The sequence below is a fragment of the Stegodyphus dumicola genome, chromosome 5 (assembly GCF_044657685.1).
Source record: "Stegodyphus dumicola isolate Sdum_Otavi_A_Nest chromosome 5, ASM4465768v1".
Lineage (NCBI taxonomy): Eukaryota > Metazoa > Arthropoda > Arachnida > Araneae > Eresidae > Stegodyphus > Stegodyphus dumicola.
Genome location: NC_140772.1, coordinates 118,553,234 through 118,567,203, shown reverse-complemented (window position 1 = coordinate 118,567,203; position 13,970 = coordinate 118,553,234). Strand labels below are relative to the sequence as shown.

General features: G+C 32.0%; 1 protein-coding gene across 1 annotated transcript in view; it reads right to left on the bottom strand.

The window, feature by feature from the left end:
* The window catches only part of AstA (allatostatin A), a 169,176-nt gene extending 158,913 nt beyond the window's left edge, over positions 1-10,263 (bottom strand). Inside the window, exon 1 of the mRNA XM_035356433.2 lies at positions 10,121-10,263. Coding sequence (XP_035212324.1) covers positions 10,121-10,131 — 11 coding nt within the window. The 5' untranslated portion in view covers positions 10,132-10,263. The remainder of the gene's footprint in view (positions 1-10,120) is intronic.
* Between the last annotated feature and the right edge of the window lie 3,707 nt (positions 10,264-13,970).

Below are 13,970 nucleotides of genomic sequence, written 5' to 3'. Positions count from 1 at the left end.
AAATCATCTATTTTAGGCAGGGAAAATTTATCCTTTATAGTTTGATTATTGAGACGCCTGTAATCAGCAACTAATCTGTATTTACCGGTCTTTTTCTTTACTAATATGACAGGACTATCATATGGGGATCGCGTTTCTATAACAATTCCCTTTTCTTTCCATTCTTGAACTACTTCTTTGATCGCAGCTCTTTCAGAGGTATTTGTTTTATAAGGCTTCATACATACTGGCTTTGAACCTTCGATTTCCTTAATGTCCATTTGTAGGAGATCTGTGCACCCTAGTTCTGAAATATTTAGTGCAAAGCAATCTCTGCATTCATTCAGAAGACGCAATAACTCTCGCTGGTGATCAACGTCGAGATCCGAGACAATTTTAACTTGGCTTAAACTTATAGGAACTTTTATGCTGTTAATATTTTCCGTTTTTGTTAAGTTTAAGCTCAATTCAGAATCTTCAGTATTTAAACATAGCTCAACTTCTTCTGCTCTCCCAACGCATTGATATTTTTGGAGCTTAACACTTCTACCGCCAACGTTAATCAGTGGTATACAAGTTTCGTTATTTTTAATTTCTAATAAACAGCCGATACTTTCGGAAGAATTTTCTAATAGAATTAACCCATTATCTATAGAATCTGTTTGAGAACTGACAAAACTGATCGTATTTTTCTCTGATTCATTTGCCTCAAGAGCTTTAAGGCAGACTCGATTTATTTTTTCATCAATTTGGAGGTTATTAAATAGTTCATCTTCCCTATACCTGAAGTGAAATCTTTTCCTATTCTGACATAAGCGATGTGAGGGAGATCAGGCCATGTCCGTCCGATGATTAGATCAACTGGCTGTGCATTATCAGGAACAAGGTATATATTTATGCCTTAGCCTTTTACGTTAACAACTTCAATATCGGCTTTAATCATTTCTATAGAGGTCACTGCAGGCAGCCTTTGATTTCCGGCATGTTGTAGTAACAGCCGAAAATGTGTCCAAAATTATTACAGCTGAAGCATTTTGGTTCACATTTTTCATTTTGTGTGATATCGTAGTGGTTTTTTTTTTTTTTTTTTTTTTTTTTTTTTTTTTTTTTTTTCGTTGATTGTAGCAACTGGTCCGTCTTTAAAGGAGTTTCGTTTGTCAAAAGGCCCTTCTTTACGCGATTGTTTATTGTTAAAAGTTTACTTCAGGGTATCATAATCATCTAGTTTTTCAACTAAATCAGTTGGTGAAATTAACTTGGACCAGACGTCAATAAAATGATCTTTTACTTCTGGAGACACTTTACGTTTTATCTGATCCGCTATAATAATCTGATGCGCTATAAGGTCGCTCAGTTTCTCAAAGGTATCTTCTTTAATTCCACTTATCCATTCATCAAAAAAATTTCTTAACTCTTACGCAAAATTCTTCCATGTGTTTCCTACATTCTTACAATGCGTAAAAAATGTTGGCGAAATTTTTCAGGTGACATCTTGTACCGTTCTAATAAGATCCTTTTAACTTCTTTATAATCGTTTACAATCTCATCCGTTTCTCAGGCGATTAACTCAGCAATATCATACGGCAATAAGCCAAGCAAATGAGTAACCCATGTATTTTCTGCTATTTCAACTTGTTTAGGCAAACATTCAGACAAGATTAAATATAAACTGATATCATTCCTGTCAGGTTTAAATTTTTGCATCAAACGATGAAGCTCTAAATTTGGATTCATGTGCGTACCACTAGCATTTTCACTGGTGCCAGAATTTGTTGATTTAATTTCTCCTTCAATACGTAGTTTTTGCAGTTCAAATTCCATTTCATACTTTCGTTTTCGTTCCTCATATCTTTTCGCCTACGTTCTTCAATTTCTTCTTTTCGCCTACGCTCTTCATCTTGACGTTTTCGTTCTTCAATTTCTTCTTTTTCTTTTTTTCATTTATTATAATGTTCAACAATTCTTCGGCGCATTCTCCACTGTACTCTTTGCTAGCCAAAATTATCTTTTTCAAATCGCTCATTTTATGACTCACCTTTACATCTTCTCCCAATTCTTCAGCTAATATTTATAAATCGCATTTCTTTGCCTTACCGAAATTCTGTATCGTATTTCGTACTTATTAAAATGCAAGTACTACTCATCTTATTATTAACTTCCAATTAGACAACTAAGTAGAACACAGTTATTGGTATTTTATAAGTTTGTTTGACGTTCTAAATATGTTTCAAAATTTAAAGAAATGAAAAAAATATTAAACTCTCTTTCCAAAATAATAACAAAATAGCAAAATTAAATTCTATAATAAATATGTTACATCAATCAATGCACATACCTTGAAATTCAAATTCTTTTCGGTGCTACTTTGGTAGACGGATGCACGGATTTTGGCGATTTATTTTCCTGGCGAGCGATACAACTTATGGTAAACCCACTGCTAATCAAGTTTTTTATGGTAACCCATACTTTGTTGTCATTTTATTAAAAAAATAATGCGTTTTATTATACATAAATTCCATGTTTCAAATATTATTTATGGCTTCTAAATATTAAAAATCAATTTAATTTTGCATTTTTATTTGAAATTAAAATTTTATTGCTTATGATATTTTATGTTGTTGATGATGTAATGAATGACGTCACATTACTTTATACGTAATTGGTTTAATATCTATAAATTTAATCTAATGTTTTAAACATTATTTATTGCTGTTAAATATTAAAATACAATTAAATTTTGCATTTTTTGAAAAATGATTTTATTATGCATGATTATTTAAATAATTTTAATTCTATTCGTGACGTAATCAGCTCCCTGATTGGTTACTGAATATTTGTGCATTAACACGCCATTTTAAAATTTTGTTATTCATCTCTTCGAATTCCTCAGATTACATTTTTCAAATTTTTTCCTTAGATTACATTTTTAAAATTATATTACATTTTACAAATTTTTTTCATTGGTATCTAAATTATGATTCCGATTTTTTTGTGGTACTTATCAATATACGACAGGTTAAATACTCAAAAAAATGTAAGTAGATATTTTTTCTTTTACTTTATAATTGTATAGTTCAATTTTTATTTAAAAAAATCAATGCAGTGTTTTCAAAAATTACCAAAATATTTATTGCCACATATTTTTTTATGTTAAATAATTATATTCTATAAAACTTATTTTAAAGTATTTGAATTTAAGTAATATTTTAATTATTTTAAACAGTGGATGATGTTTTGAATTCGATATTCAATTTAAGTAATATTTTAATACAATTAAACGTTGGCGCAATGTTTTTATGCTCTTGCTTGCTTTATGAAAGTAATAATTTAACCTTACTTTAGCATTTTATACTCGTAGTAAATGTATTTATTTACATTTGACTGCCATCTTAAAAACGACATTTTCAGCAAAAAATTAATCCATTACTTTTAACGATATTAATTTTCTTAAAGTTTCCAATACTTTACTAAGCGTAAAATACGTAAAAACAGTATTTTTCAAGATGGCTGACGATTGTAAAAACTGCGCCAATAATTGCGCCAACGTAAATTGCCAAAATTCCGTGCGACCGTCTACCAAAGTAGCACGTTCTTTTCAACTTATTTACGTGTAGCAAATTCTTGTAGCTTTATGCTTAGGTTTCAGAATAATCCCACTTCTGATTTGTGTTAGCTTCCTTTTGTATTTAAATTAATAACTCATAAAACGCTTATGAAAGACAAACAAACATTTATTTAGAGATAAATCGTACTCGTTACTTAATAACCTACACGTAACGTATTCGTAAAAGTTCATTACATAACAGATATTCTCACTGAATCGTACCGATATACATTTCAATTGTACATCATCTGAATATATTTTAAATTAATAAATAGAACGACATCCAGAAATAAGTTGTTGACTTTTCTCAATAGATATTGTGTCTAATAACAATAAATAATTTACAATCGTGCTTACAAGCAGTACCGCGAACAATATTTAACTTATAGACATAATTAAGCAAGAATAAAGTAAAAAAAAAAAACTCATAAATTTAAAAAGAAAAATTTAAACGGTAATAAGAAATTTGTTAAATATATGCCATTTTTAAAAGCATAATTAAGTTATAGATATTTACAACTTAAATACTAAATTTCGCTTTTAAATATATATTAAAATTAAGAGCATAATTAAGTTAATAGACATAATTAAGCAAGAATAAATTTTAAAAAAATCTGATATAAATTTTAAAAGGAAAATGAAAAGGGAAATAACTTGTTAAATATATCCCATTTTTAAGAGCATTACTTTAGAATCTCTGCGAAAGAACGACTAGAAAATTCTTGTGAAAAATACCAAGTAATACAAATAAAATTATTTAAATGAGTTAAACAAAAATTATGCTAAGAGTAATGCGTGTGTGATTATGGCAAAGCCTCGAGGTCTATCTGCGTAAGGGGAAGGATGCCTTCGTGGAGGACTTTCTAAGGAAAACTGGCTCGTATACGCATTACGCATGGGGAAAACCACGAAAACACCCATCCAGCCAGCCCGTTCGCGGGATTCGAACCTCGGACCGAGTTACCAGTGTTCAGCGACTTTACCACTCGGCCTCTGGCGGGCTATGCTAAGAGTAAAATTATAGAAAACTTAACGAGTCGTAAGAAAGCAGCAGTTAACGTTTTCAAAATATCAATAGCAAATGCTGCCTGCTGATTAGAAATGATTGAAACGAAACATGAAATATTAATCAAGAATTTTACAAACATGAATATAAATTTTACTTCATGTACATAAATAATACCAAGAAGACAATAAATGGCCATCTCCAACTTAATAGGTATCAATACCAGCTTAAAGAACGAAGGTACATAGAGGGTCACCTTTCATCTAGGCTGGATGTGGTATAAATGTACCAATATGTAGGTTTAAATAAAGTAAATTTGGAGGTGATAATAATACAAGCGCTCCAAAATTCCTTCATCCGTGCAAAAGTGTTCAAATGTTTTATTCCAGCACTGATTAACGTAATTAGAATTAAGAAATTACCTTGCAAGAAATTTTGCCTTCGGAAGATTCGGCGTTCGAATCCTAAGGCTATTGCTAACTTTTCATGTTTCATGCATTTAAATGAAACTTATGTTTCTAAGAGTGGCTCCAAATTTAAAAGTAAAAGGAAATTATAGTGTACGATAATTTATCACCATCTGACTCATCTTGAGTCGTTCTTTAAATTAGGGAGAATGTAACGAATTTTCTCTTCTCTTTTCCACGTGTTTTGCGGTGTAATTTTAAGTATCACAATCCCGCATTTAGTATCTAGAATATATCAAGTTTAGAGTATCTAGTATATACCAGTAACGGTATGGAAGACAGGATTTCGAATTTTAGTGATATCAGCTCCGATATTTCGGCATGGAAATAAACCTATTGGTTTTAGAAACCGTGCCCGAACTAAATAATACGATTGACGATAATGCATAAGCATCTGAATTTGGTGATTATAATCTGTCATCCGCAATGGGAACTGGGAAGCACTATAATACATTTTCCCCTTTAGTACCACTTGTTTTCATGGTGTAATTGGAAGCATGTCTGGCTAGCAGTTGGATGCTTTGGAGCTTGAATCCCAGTGAGAACTTTACTAATTGTTTGTTTATGGCACCGAAATAAACTTAATGCTTCTGCAATCTACATGCTTGAATAAGAAAGTCGAAAATCGAACTTTTCAAAGGATTACTAATTGGTTATTTAAATATGTAACAATATGGAAAAAAGCAATGTGTGACAACAAGAAATCAAAATATCTGTTGATACTTAACATTTCTAAATAACAACAAAAATATCACTTTTGAAGAGTTCGGAGAACAGACAATTGTTGCTACAACATAAAAATTAGACTGATTTCTGTGAGATTTCATAACTAAGAAAAAATAAGTATGCACTGGTTTCGAAGAGTGCACTCGGAGCTGAGAATCGATTTCAGGAATTGGAAAAGAATCGATGGCAAGTCTGAATACAGTCTCATTGTTTAGCGGTTTCTTAGAAACATGGGCCAAAAGAGTCAGTAAGAAGCCAATTGATTACATTTCACTCAGAATGAAAGTATCGGAAGCAATACTTTCATCTGAGCTGTTTCGGAACGTAATAATTAGTTTGTAATTGTTTCTTAATTAAAGTACTTTATTATTGCATGTTTGCGAAAATAAAATGTAAATACAATTAGTACAAAATCAAACTGATAACACACTTAATATGTATTTTAGAGTTCTACGTAATGAATACAGCGAAATAGCTGAGTACGAAATCATAATTTATGTTTAAATTAAAAAAGTATTTTTGTATTCATATTTAAATTTTACAAGCGTATTTTATAATATTTTTTTAATTCTATTTTTCTAACAGAAGTGTTGTTCCATTTTTCATAATATCTTCAAAGACCTAATTTTGTACTAATCATTTATTTTTATTTAAGGAAATTTCCTTTCCCTTCTGATTTCAGTTTCCAGCTAAAATGCAAAATTTAAGGGCGTATATGGAAAATCTCAATGAGTTCGAAAATAGTATTTAAGCAACACAATTGAAGAGTTCGTAGTAGAAGTTAGTTACGTGTAGAGTGGGTTACGCCGAGAACAAGTTTATACGGCGTTTCTGCAAGTAGCTCTGTAGCTAAATATTTGCGCGAGCTACTTACTTTATATTTTATTGATAGTTCAGACTTCGGCTTTGCTGTGTGGAGCCGATAAATTTGATTTAGATTATTAAAGTAGGAGCCAGTCGTGTAGTTGAGATTTGCTTCGTTCTGAGTGTACGTACTATTTTTCGTTTAAGTTTGTAGAGACATTAGGTATATTTTTGTAAGCCAGAGAGATGAAAAATATGCAACCGCCTTCGCCGGGAATCCAACCACGGACCTCTGGAATATCGGCCCAGCGTGCAGAGCCACTGCACCACGAAGGCACGCTAGGAAAGCGGGAGCGATACCTTATAAGTTACTTAGCCATAAGAGGTGGTTAGTTTGTGAGCACCAGGTGAGTGCATATTCTGTTCAGTTTAGTTAAAGTAAAAAGGTTTTTATAACTTAGTTACCAGTCATCTATTTTCAGGACATTTCTAATTGAACTTACGAATAATTTAGACACAAAATTAAAAAATTTTGGATTGCATTTAACATAGATGAGAGAAGGGACGTTATTTTATAGTTTGCAAATAAAGAATAGTTTTGCCTCTTGAAGAAGAGAAGCCGTATCCATTTTTTATGAAAATGCTTAGATAAATACATGTGATATTTCTATAAAACCAAAGCCAATGTGTTAATGCGTTTTGCCTAAATTCGCATTTCAAATCGATGCGTTATTCGATTTTAGCGAGTTCGGCATATTGTAAACCTTGCGAAATAAAAAAAAAAAAACTCCTTTCATATTATTATTTAATTTATGAGACCTCATTTGAGATTTCACCTGTTTAGATTCCTCTCCAGATAATTACAATAATTTTAAATTGACTTTTATGATATTATCTATATATTCACTTATTTATGATGGGAATAGTGTGAAAAATATTTTGATTTAAATTTTAGTAAAATACATCTTTTAATGTTTATTAACCACATGTTTAGATTAAATTTGAGCTTGAATTTAGTTTGTGTGATAATTACCATTTTAAGAGGGGCCAAAGATGTTAGTGTAATTAAAATGTCAGCTGTTGCTTAGCAAAACATTCAACCTTTAGAATAAAGGCAGATTAACCATTTTACCACACCTCCTCTTCCAGAGGAGATCATATTTGATTAACTTAATCACATCCAAAAAGAAATGCGCAAGTAAAAAGAATATAACAACATCGATTTAGTACTTACTGGCAAGTTAAATAACACATATAAAAATAAAAGTCAATAGGATTAGATAATGTCGAAATATTATGACATTCAGGGAAAATCGTCTGCCTGATAAAGAGAGAAAAATGGGTCACAAAAAAAATGAATTTCATCGAAAGAATAATAAAACACTTCAGACTAAAAGAAATATTCGCTGACCCGATAGATAATGAGTTTACATAGATTATTATATTATCTTATTAGACGCATAATTTTATTTATCGTAAATGGTATTGGTTTTGGTTTTATATGAGTAAGAATATTAAAGAAATGATATACGTTCAAATAAATGAACGTTAATAAAGTATTTCTAACTTTCAAAACTCTGTAATATGGACTCTTAGACTTCATACAACGTATTTTACTATACAGATTTAAGAGTATAATTTCAGATTATGAAAACTATACACCAAGAAAAACATTATTAGCCCAAAAGGGACGTTACCCTGAATGGGATATTAGTCTCAAATCGGCATTTTCTGCTGAATTAGTATAAATAGCGGATCATTTTTCATATTGTTTCCGCAATTATTATAGCCCTGTATTATATTTAAAAAAATTAAATAAGGAAGAATCGTCATGACTGTACGCTTTTTTCTTGCATTGTGAAGAAACAACAGTACCTACAACCATCCAATGTTGAATAACGTAGTCCTCCACCAGAACACGGGTACCTGGAAGTCGCAGTTTTGAATTTCGAATTTGTTTTATTATTTATTTCATATTTTGTAAAACACAAATTCATTTATGATTAACAAACTCAGCGATTTCAAAGGAAGTACTGGCAATATTGTATGAAAAAAATCATTTTGTCTTCAGCGCGCAAGACCGTCTATAGGAAATTCTAAATATATGCTGTTTTTAAATATTTTGTCATTTTGCCGTGGAATCGAATTTTATGTAGCGCAAGCGCCAAGAGAGTGCTATTTAATAAATAAAGTAAACATACAGAACGTTAATAATAAAAAAGAAGAAAAAAAGTTTTGTAAAGCCATCTTAGTAAGAAAACTGAACATTGATGTGATGAATTGAAAAAGACTGAAAGAAAAACAGAAGAATGTATGACAACATTTGACGCTCCATCGAGAATACTGTTTATGCGTAATAACAAAGCTAAAAAAACAAAGAAAAATGAGTTAGCAGGAGTGAGTGTAACAGCAGACTGTAGACTGCGACCTCTGGAAGAGCGTAAAACTCCTTAACAAACACTTTTTGGAGAGCTTTAAAGTATGAAATCTTTAACATTTTTATTATTTTCTTTTTATTTTAAACTTCATATTGGCTCACATATAAGACGACCTCGGATGAGAAAATGTTTATTTAGAAGTGTTTACAGGGGAATGAGCCTTCGTATCAGCTAATCAGTATTATTGTATATCTTCTTCGATAATTCACCTGTATAGGCATTAATGGTTATAAGAAAAGTAATATAATGTTTGAAATACCTAAGTGATCAGTTTTCTTTCAAAGTAAATATTATGAGATAAGTAACAAAACATTTAATTTTAAATGCATGTAAAAGAACATCTTCATATATTCCAGAAAGTAGAGTTATTAAACAGTTAGAGTAGTAAGTAGTGAAAGCTAGAGTATTTTGTGTCGCAGAACTCCTTACATAAATGGAATAAATTTTGTATTTGCAAATTTTATTTCTATACTAAAATTCTTTCCGCAGTTATCGAGAAAGTGAACAAGTTCTCATAGTCTAATTTTCTAAATCCCCGCTGCTTCAGCTAGCACATTATACAGCTAGAAGCAGTAATTACGTCTAAAATAAATGTAATCGGTTTTGCAGACCATTTACGTTAAATAGTGTTTAAATGTGCATTATTCGTTTATAGAAATTTCCATATTAAATTATATAAGTAAATTGTATTCACAGGAATATACGCTATCAAATTTAAAGAATTATTTTATTGCTTACGTATTTAACTAAACTGAGAAATGACTCCCACTGATGATAAGTGAAAAATAATTCACATGGTTAAAATAGTTAGGTAAGACATGAGAACTGCAACAGAAGTTTCATACTTATTTTGTATTACAGAATGAGAAATTTTATTCTCGGCTGTAATACCTAAGCATTAACTGAAATCATTGAAATTAAATAGCTTCAAAGAAATGCAATTTTTTCCTCGCGTATCATTAACTAATTTGTTTATTCTACTCATTATTTTAATTTTATCCCCTTTAATAGGACATCATGCAAGTAATTAAAAGAATAACCAACTAATGAACACTGAAACTTCACACACATAGGTATTCTCAAAAATATTGCTAACCTGTCAGCCATCCTTCGCTGAACAATTTTATCGAAATTCGGAGATGCAATAACGACGAATAAAGTGCAGGAACTGAAGCTTAGAGTGCCAACAAGATCTGCGAAACAGTAGCTCGAAAATTTGCGAATTTTGTGACCGCCAAAGCTTCAGCCCTCCAACTTTTAACCAGAGTACATTCAGTGATTGGTCCAAAACCATCGGTTTGGCTCTGACGTCAGATGTCTCTTTTCTCCAATCGGGAAGAGCATTTAGATCGTGGGTGACGTTCTCTCTCTTTACATTCTTTTTGCTATTAGTTTTTCTTTTAATCTTAGTTTTATTATATTGTTATTGTAGTATAAGGGTTATCTGTCTTGATACTCAGATAGTGCTTGAAAACACACTTGTCATCGTCTAGTAGAAATTATTAAATGTGAAATGACACAAATCGCTCGAATGATAAGTGCAACACCTTGTACCGCTTGGAAAACCGTTAATGATAAACAATGCCTGCTTTACTATCTTGCTTGGGCACGGAAATGCACTCTACAGTTCTTCACTTAGGCTGTAACTTTAAAAAATTACCAAAATTCTCACAATGATTTCCAATATTTGTAAGCATTTCTTTTACCGATATTCTCAATGAACTTTTATTGAACACTTATAAATGAAAATAATTTCTTGAATCTTATAGTTATTTTCATATTAAATCATTATATGATATAAAAATTCAATCCCGGGATAGTGGTTAGTGATTTTGATTACCATATCCAAGAGTGCAGGTTAGAATCACTGAGAAGGCATGATGCTTGTAAATGTATAGCGCTTGTGCGGCATGGGGGCACTATAAATACGAGGCGAGCCGAAAGTCCTATGGAGAGATTAGTGGTAACGGAAAGAGGGTGGTAGACCCTCAGACTCGTTCCTCTGGAGTGCCCTCCTTCAAAATTGGAGTAGATCTGAGCAACGTCGCACTGTTACCTCTATAATGATCAGGGATCTTGCCGACGACAGGCGCAATATTGCCTTCTTGCGACGACGAATTTTGTGGGTTTGATCTGATATCAGACGAGCGAGATCAGTCACAACACAACAACAGCAACAGAATTCAATTTACCGAAAAACGATAAAATTCGTTTAAAGATTTCGGGACTTAAAACTCGTTTAAATATTGCACTTTTAAGGGAAACTGAAAGTGCTTTTGATATTTCAATGTTAAAAGTGCATACATTGTTTTCTGGAGCAAGAAATCTTGAAGCTCGAACTGTGCCTTCGCTGGGAATCGAATCTAAGCTTTCTAACTGGGTGAGCTGACCACTTTACCATAAAAGCTCAAAGGAAGAGTCGCATAATCTTTAAAATTTAAAGAGTGGAGAAGATACGATATTTTGAAGGTCAAATCATGAATGTGATGAATTATCGTCCATTTTTAGTACAAAAACCTCTTTAAGGAAATTATTATTATTATTATTTTATTGTTAGTAGTAGCATTGTTATTATTATTATTTTATTAGTAGTAGTAATATTGTTGTTATTTTTATTATTAATATTATTATCACTAGAGGAAACACCTTAAATATTAATTTCAACTTTACAAAAACTCGAGCTGTTAAGAGCATAAGTTGCTTACTGTGCCGAAAAATAATGTTTTCTTCCAAGCAAGAAATACGAAATATCAGCTGTTCCTTTTGCGATGAGAATTATGAATGACAAATCTTCCAATTCCAGCTGAATGTACTATCACTAACAACACAAGAGTAAGCACTGTGACATGCGATAATTTCTCATAATTCTCCTACTTAAAGAACAATTGGGAAAAGGAGAGGGACCCAGTTGACTAAATCCAACTGATTGTAGAAGGCACGCGTAGTCAATTCGAGTATTAGTTGAACACTGTAGCCATCAATCGGCAGATATAAAATTAGGGTTAAATTCTTATCTTTCTGAAGGTAATCCAAGAAACTATGTATCCAAATACAATTAAATAATGATGCATTTTATTTTACAGAAATAAAGGAAAAGAAAAAGGTTTAGTGTTGCGAGGCCCCAACTTGTCAGCAACAGTGGTAGTGACTGCTATGAACTGTAAATTACACAAACTCGTAAGAAGGGTTTAAAACCCTTTTTATTCCACTTTAGAAATAACAGCTGCTTTCACTTGACGCTCACAAACTACGCCGACCCGGCGGTTTAACAAAACAGAAATGTGAAACTAAAAATAAATGACAGGATGAATAAATAACGAGATTACTACCTACGAGGCTCTAAAATCGTAACTAACTTAACCGCGTTCTAAGATACAGCTGAGATTCAGCAAGCTTACTGATTAAGCAGTTGAAGATTCAACGAACTGCCGAAATAGGCACACAGGCCGAAACGCGCGGTTCTTAAATTTCTACCTAGCAACCTTCACGCTCGCGATTCAAGAAGCACACATACAAACTCGTTTTCCTTCTATTTAAACTCAACTTACTTCTGCTAAAATTTGAATAGACTGCACGTTCCAATACAATTTACATACTCTGGATTGGCAATTCTAGGGGAAAGTAAAGGCTTGACAGGAAAGATAGCTTAAAATAAATGTTAGTTAAAATAAATATAAACCCTACAAGGTAAACAAACAATAATAACATTTAAAGCTTTTATACGACGTGATCCACTAGATAAAATACAGCTTTTATTTTTTAAATTTTCTTTAGCGTTTATGATAGGTTAAATGCATCAAAAGGCAGAATTCGAAGGATGCACAGTTCCTCACTATTCGTATCGAGGAGCCATTTCACAAGCTCCCAACTGATGAGTTGTATCATCCGGAACAAGTCCAATTCTTTCTAATACTAATGACGAACAATCGTCTACCAAATTTAATTCTGATAATACCTTAGAATCGCTAAGATTTCTTTTCAGAACAGAAAACACGACAAATTAGCTATGCCGTCTCCGAGACTCGAACCACGGGTCTTCCAGTGTGAGCTAGAGGTCATACTATTTACAACAGATAAAAAATCACCGGCGACCGCGATAGTCCCTTAGAACTAGAGGTTTTGATCACTACGTTACAACACAGAATGGACGAAAATGTCTTCAGTTTCTTAAAAATGAAATTGCTGCGTGCTTATGGGTTCGTAATAGATTGAATGTACACAGAGCAGAGGATATCTTAATAAAATTTATTTTACTATACGAAACAGTTCTGGAACAAAAATACTCTGACAGCTCTTCTCAGTATCACAAAGTACAATCAGTAGTTACACTTCAAACTACTAAGAACGTTAAACACAGCGCAATGCAAAGCGCATTTAAAAGACGAATCTCTTAAGGATATCTCAGTACTCCGAATTCAATACTGAACTCATAACTGAGAAACTGATGCTTTTTCCAGTCTTATATAGTTTCCTCCAGCCGCTGAGAAATCTCTAGTACCGTTCACTTCTCGAAATTACTGGAAGGCATATGGGGGTCAGGTATAGCTACAGTTTCATACATGGATAAATTATAGTTATTCAATTACAGAACCAATTCTAGTTCAGAAATGGACCAAATTGTCGGCAAGTCTGGTGACTTTAGCGATTTTTCGTTTAAACTGGCAACAGAATTTAGTCGCTCAAACCATCACCATCTTGGCGATATCTCCCAAATTAACGAGATAGACATTTACCTCAATGTTAAAGAGACTTGTCTTTGTAATCTTATTTTTCCAGCAGAACTTCAGATCTATAGAGCATTTCAGGTTATATTATACAAAAATACTAGAATTTCACGTAGGATTTTATTAAAATTATTTATATATATACAAAACTGGTAACATTATATTAATCGAAATATGACATGTTTGTTCATCTCTAAATATTAAACCTTGATAATCAAGAAG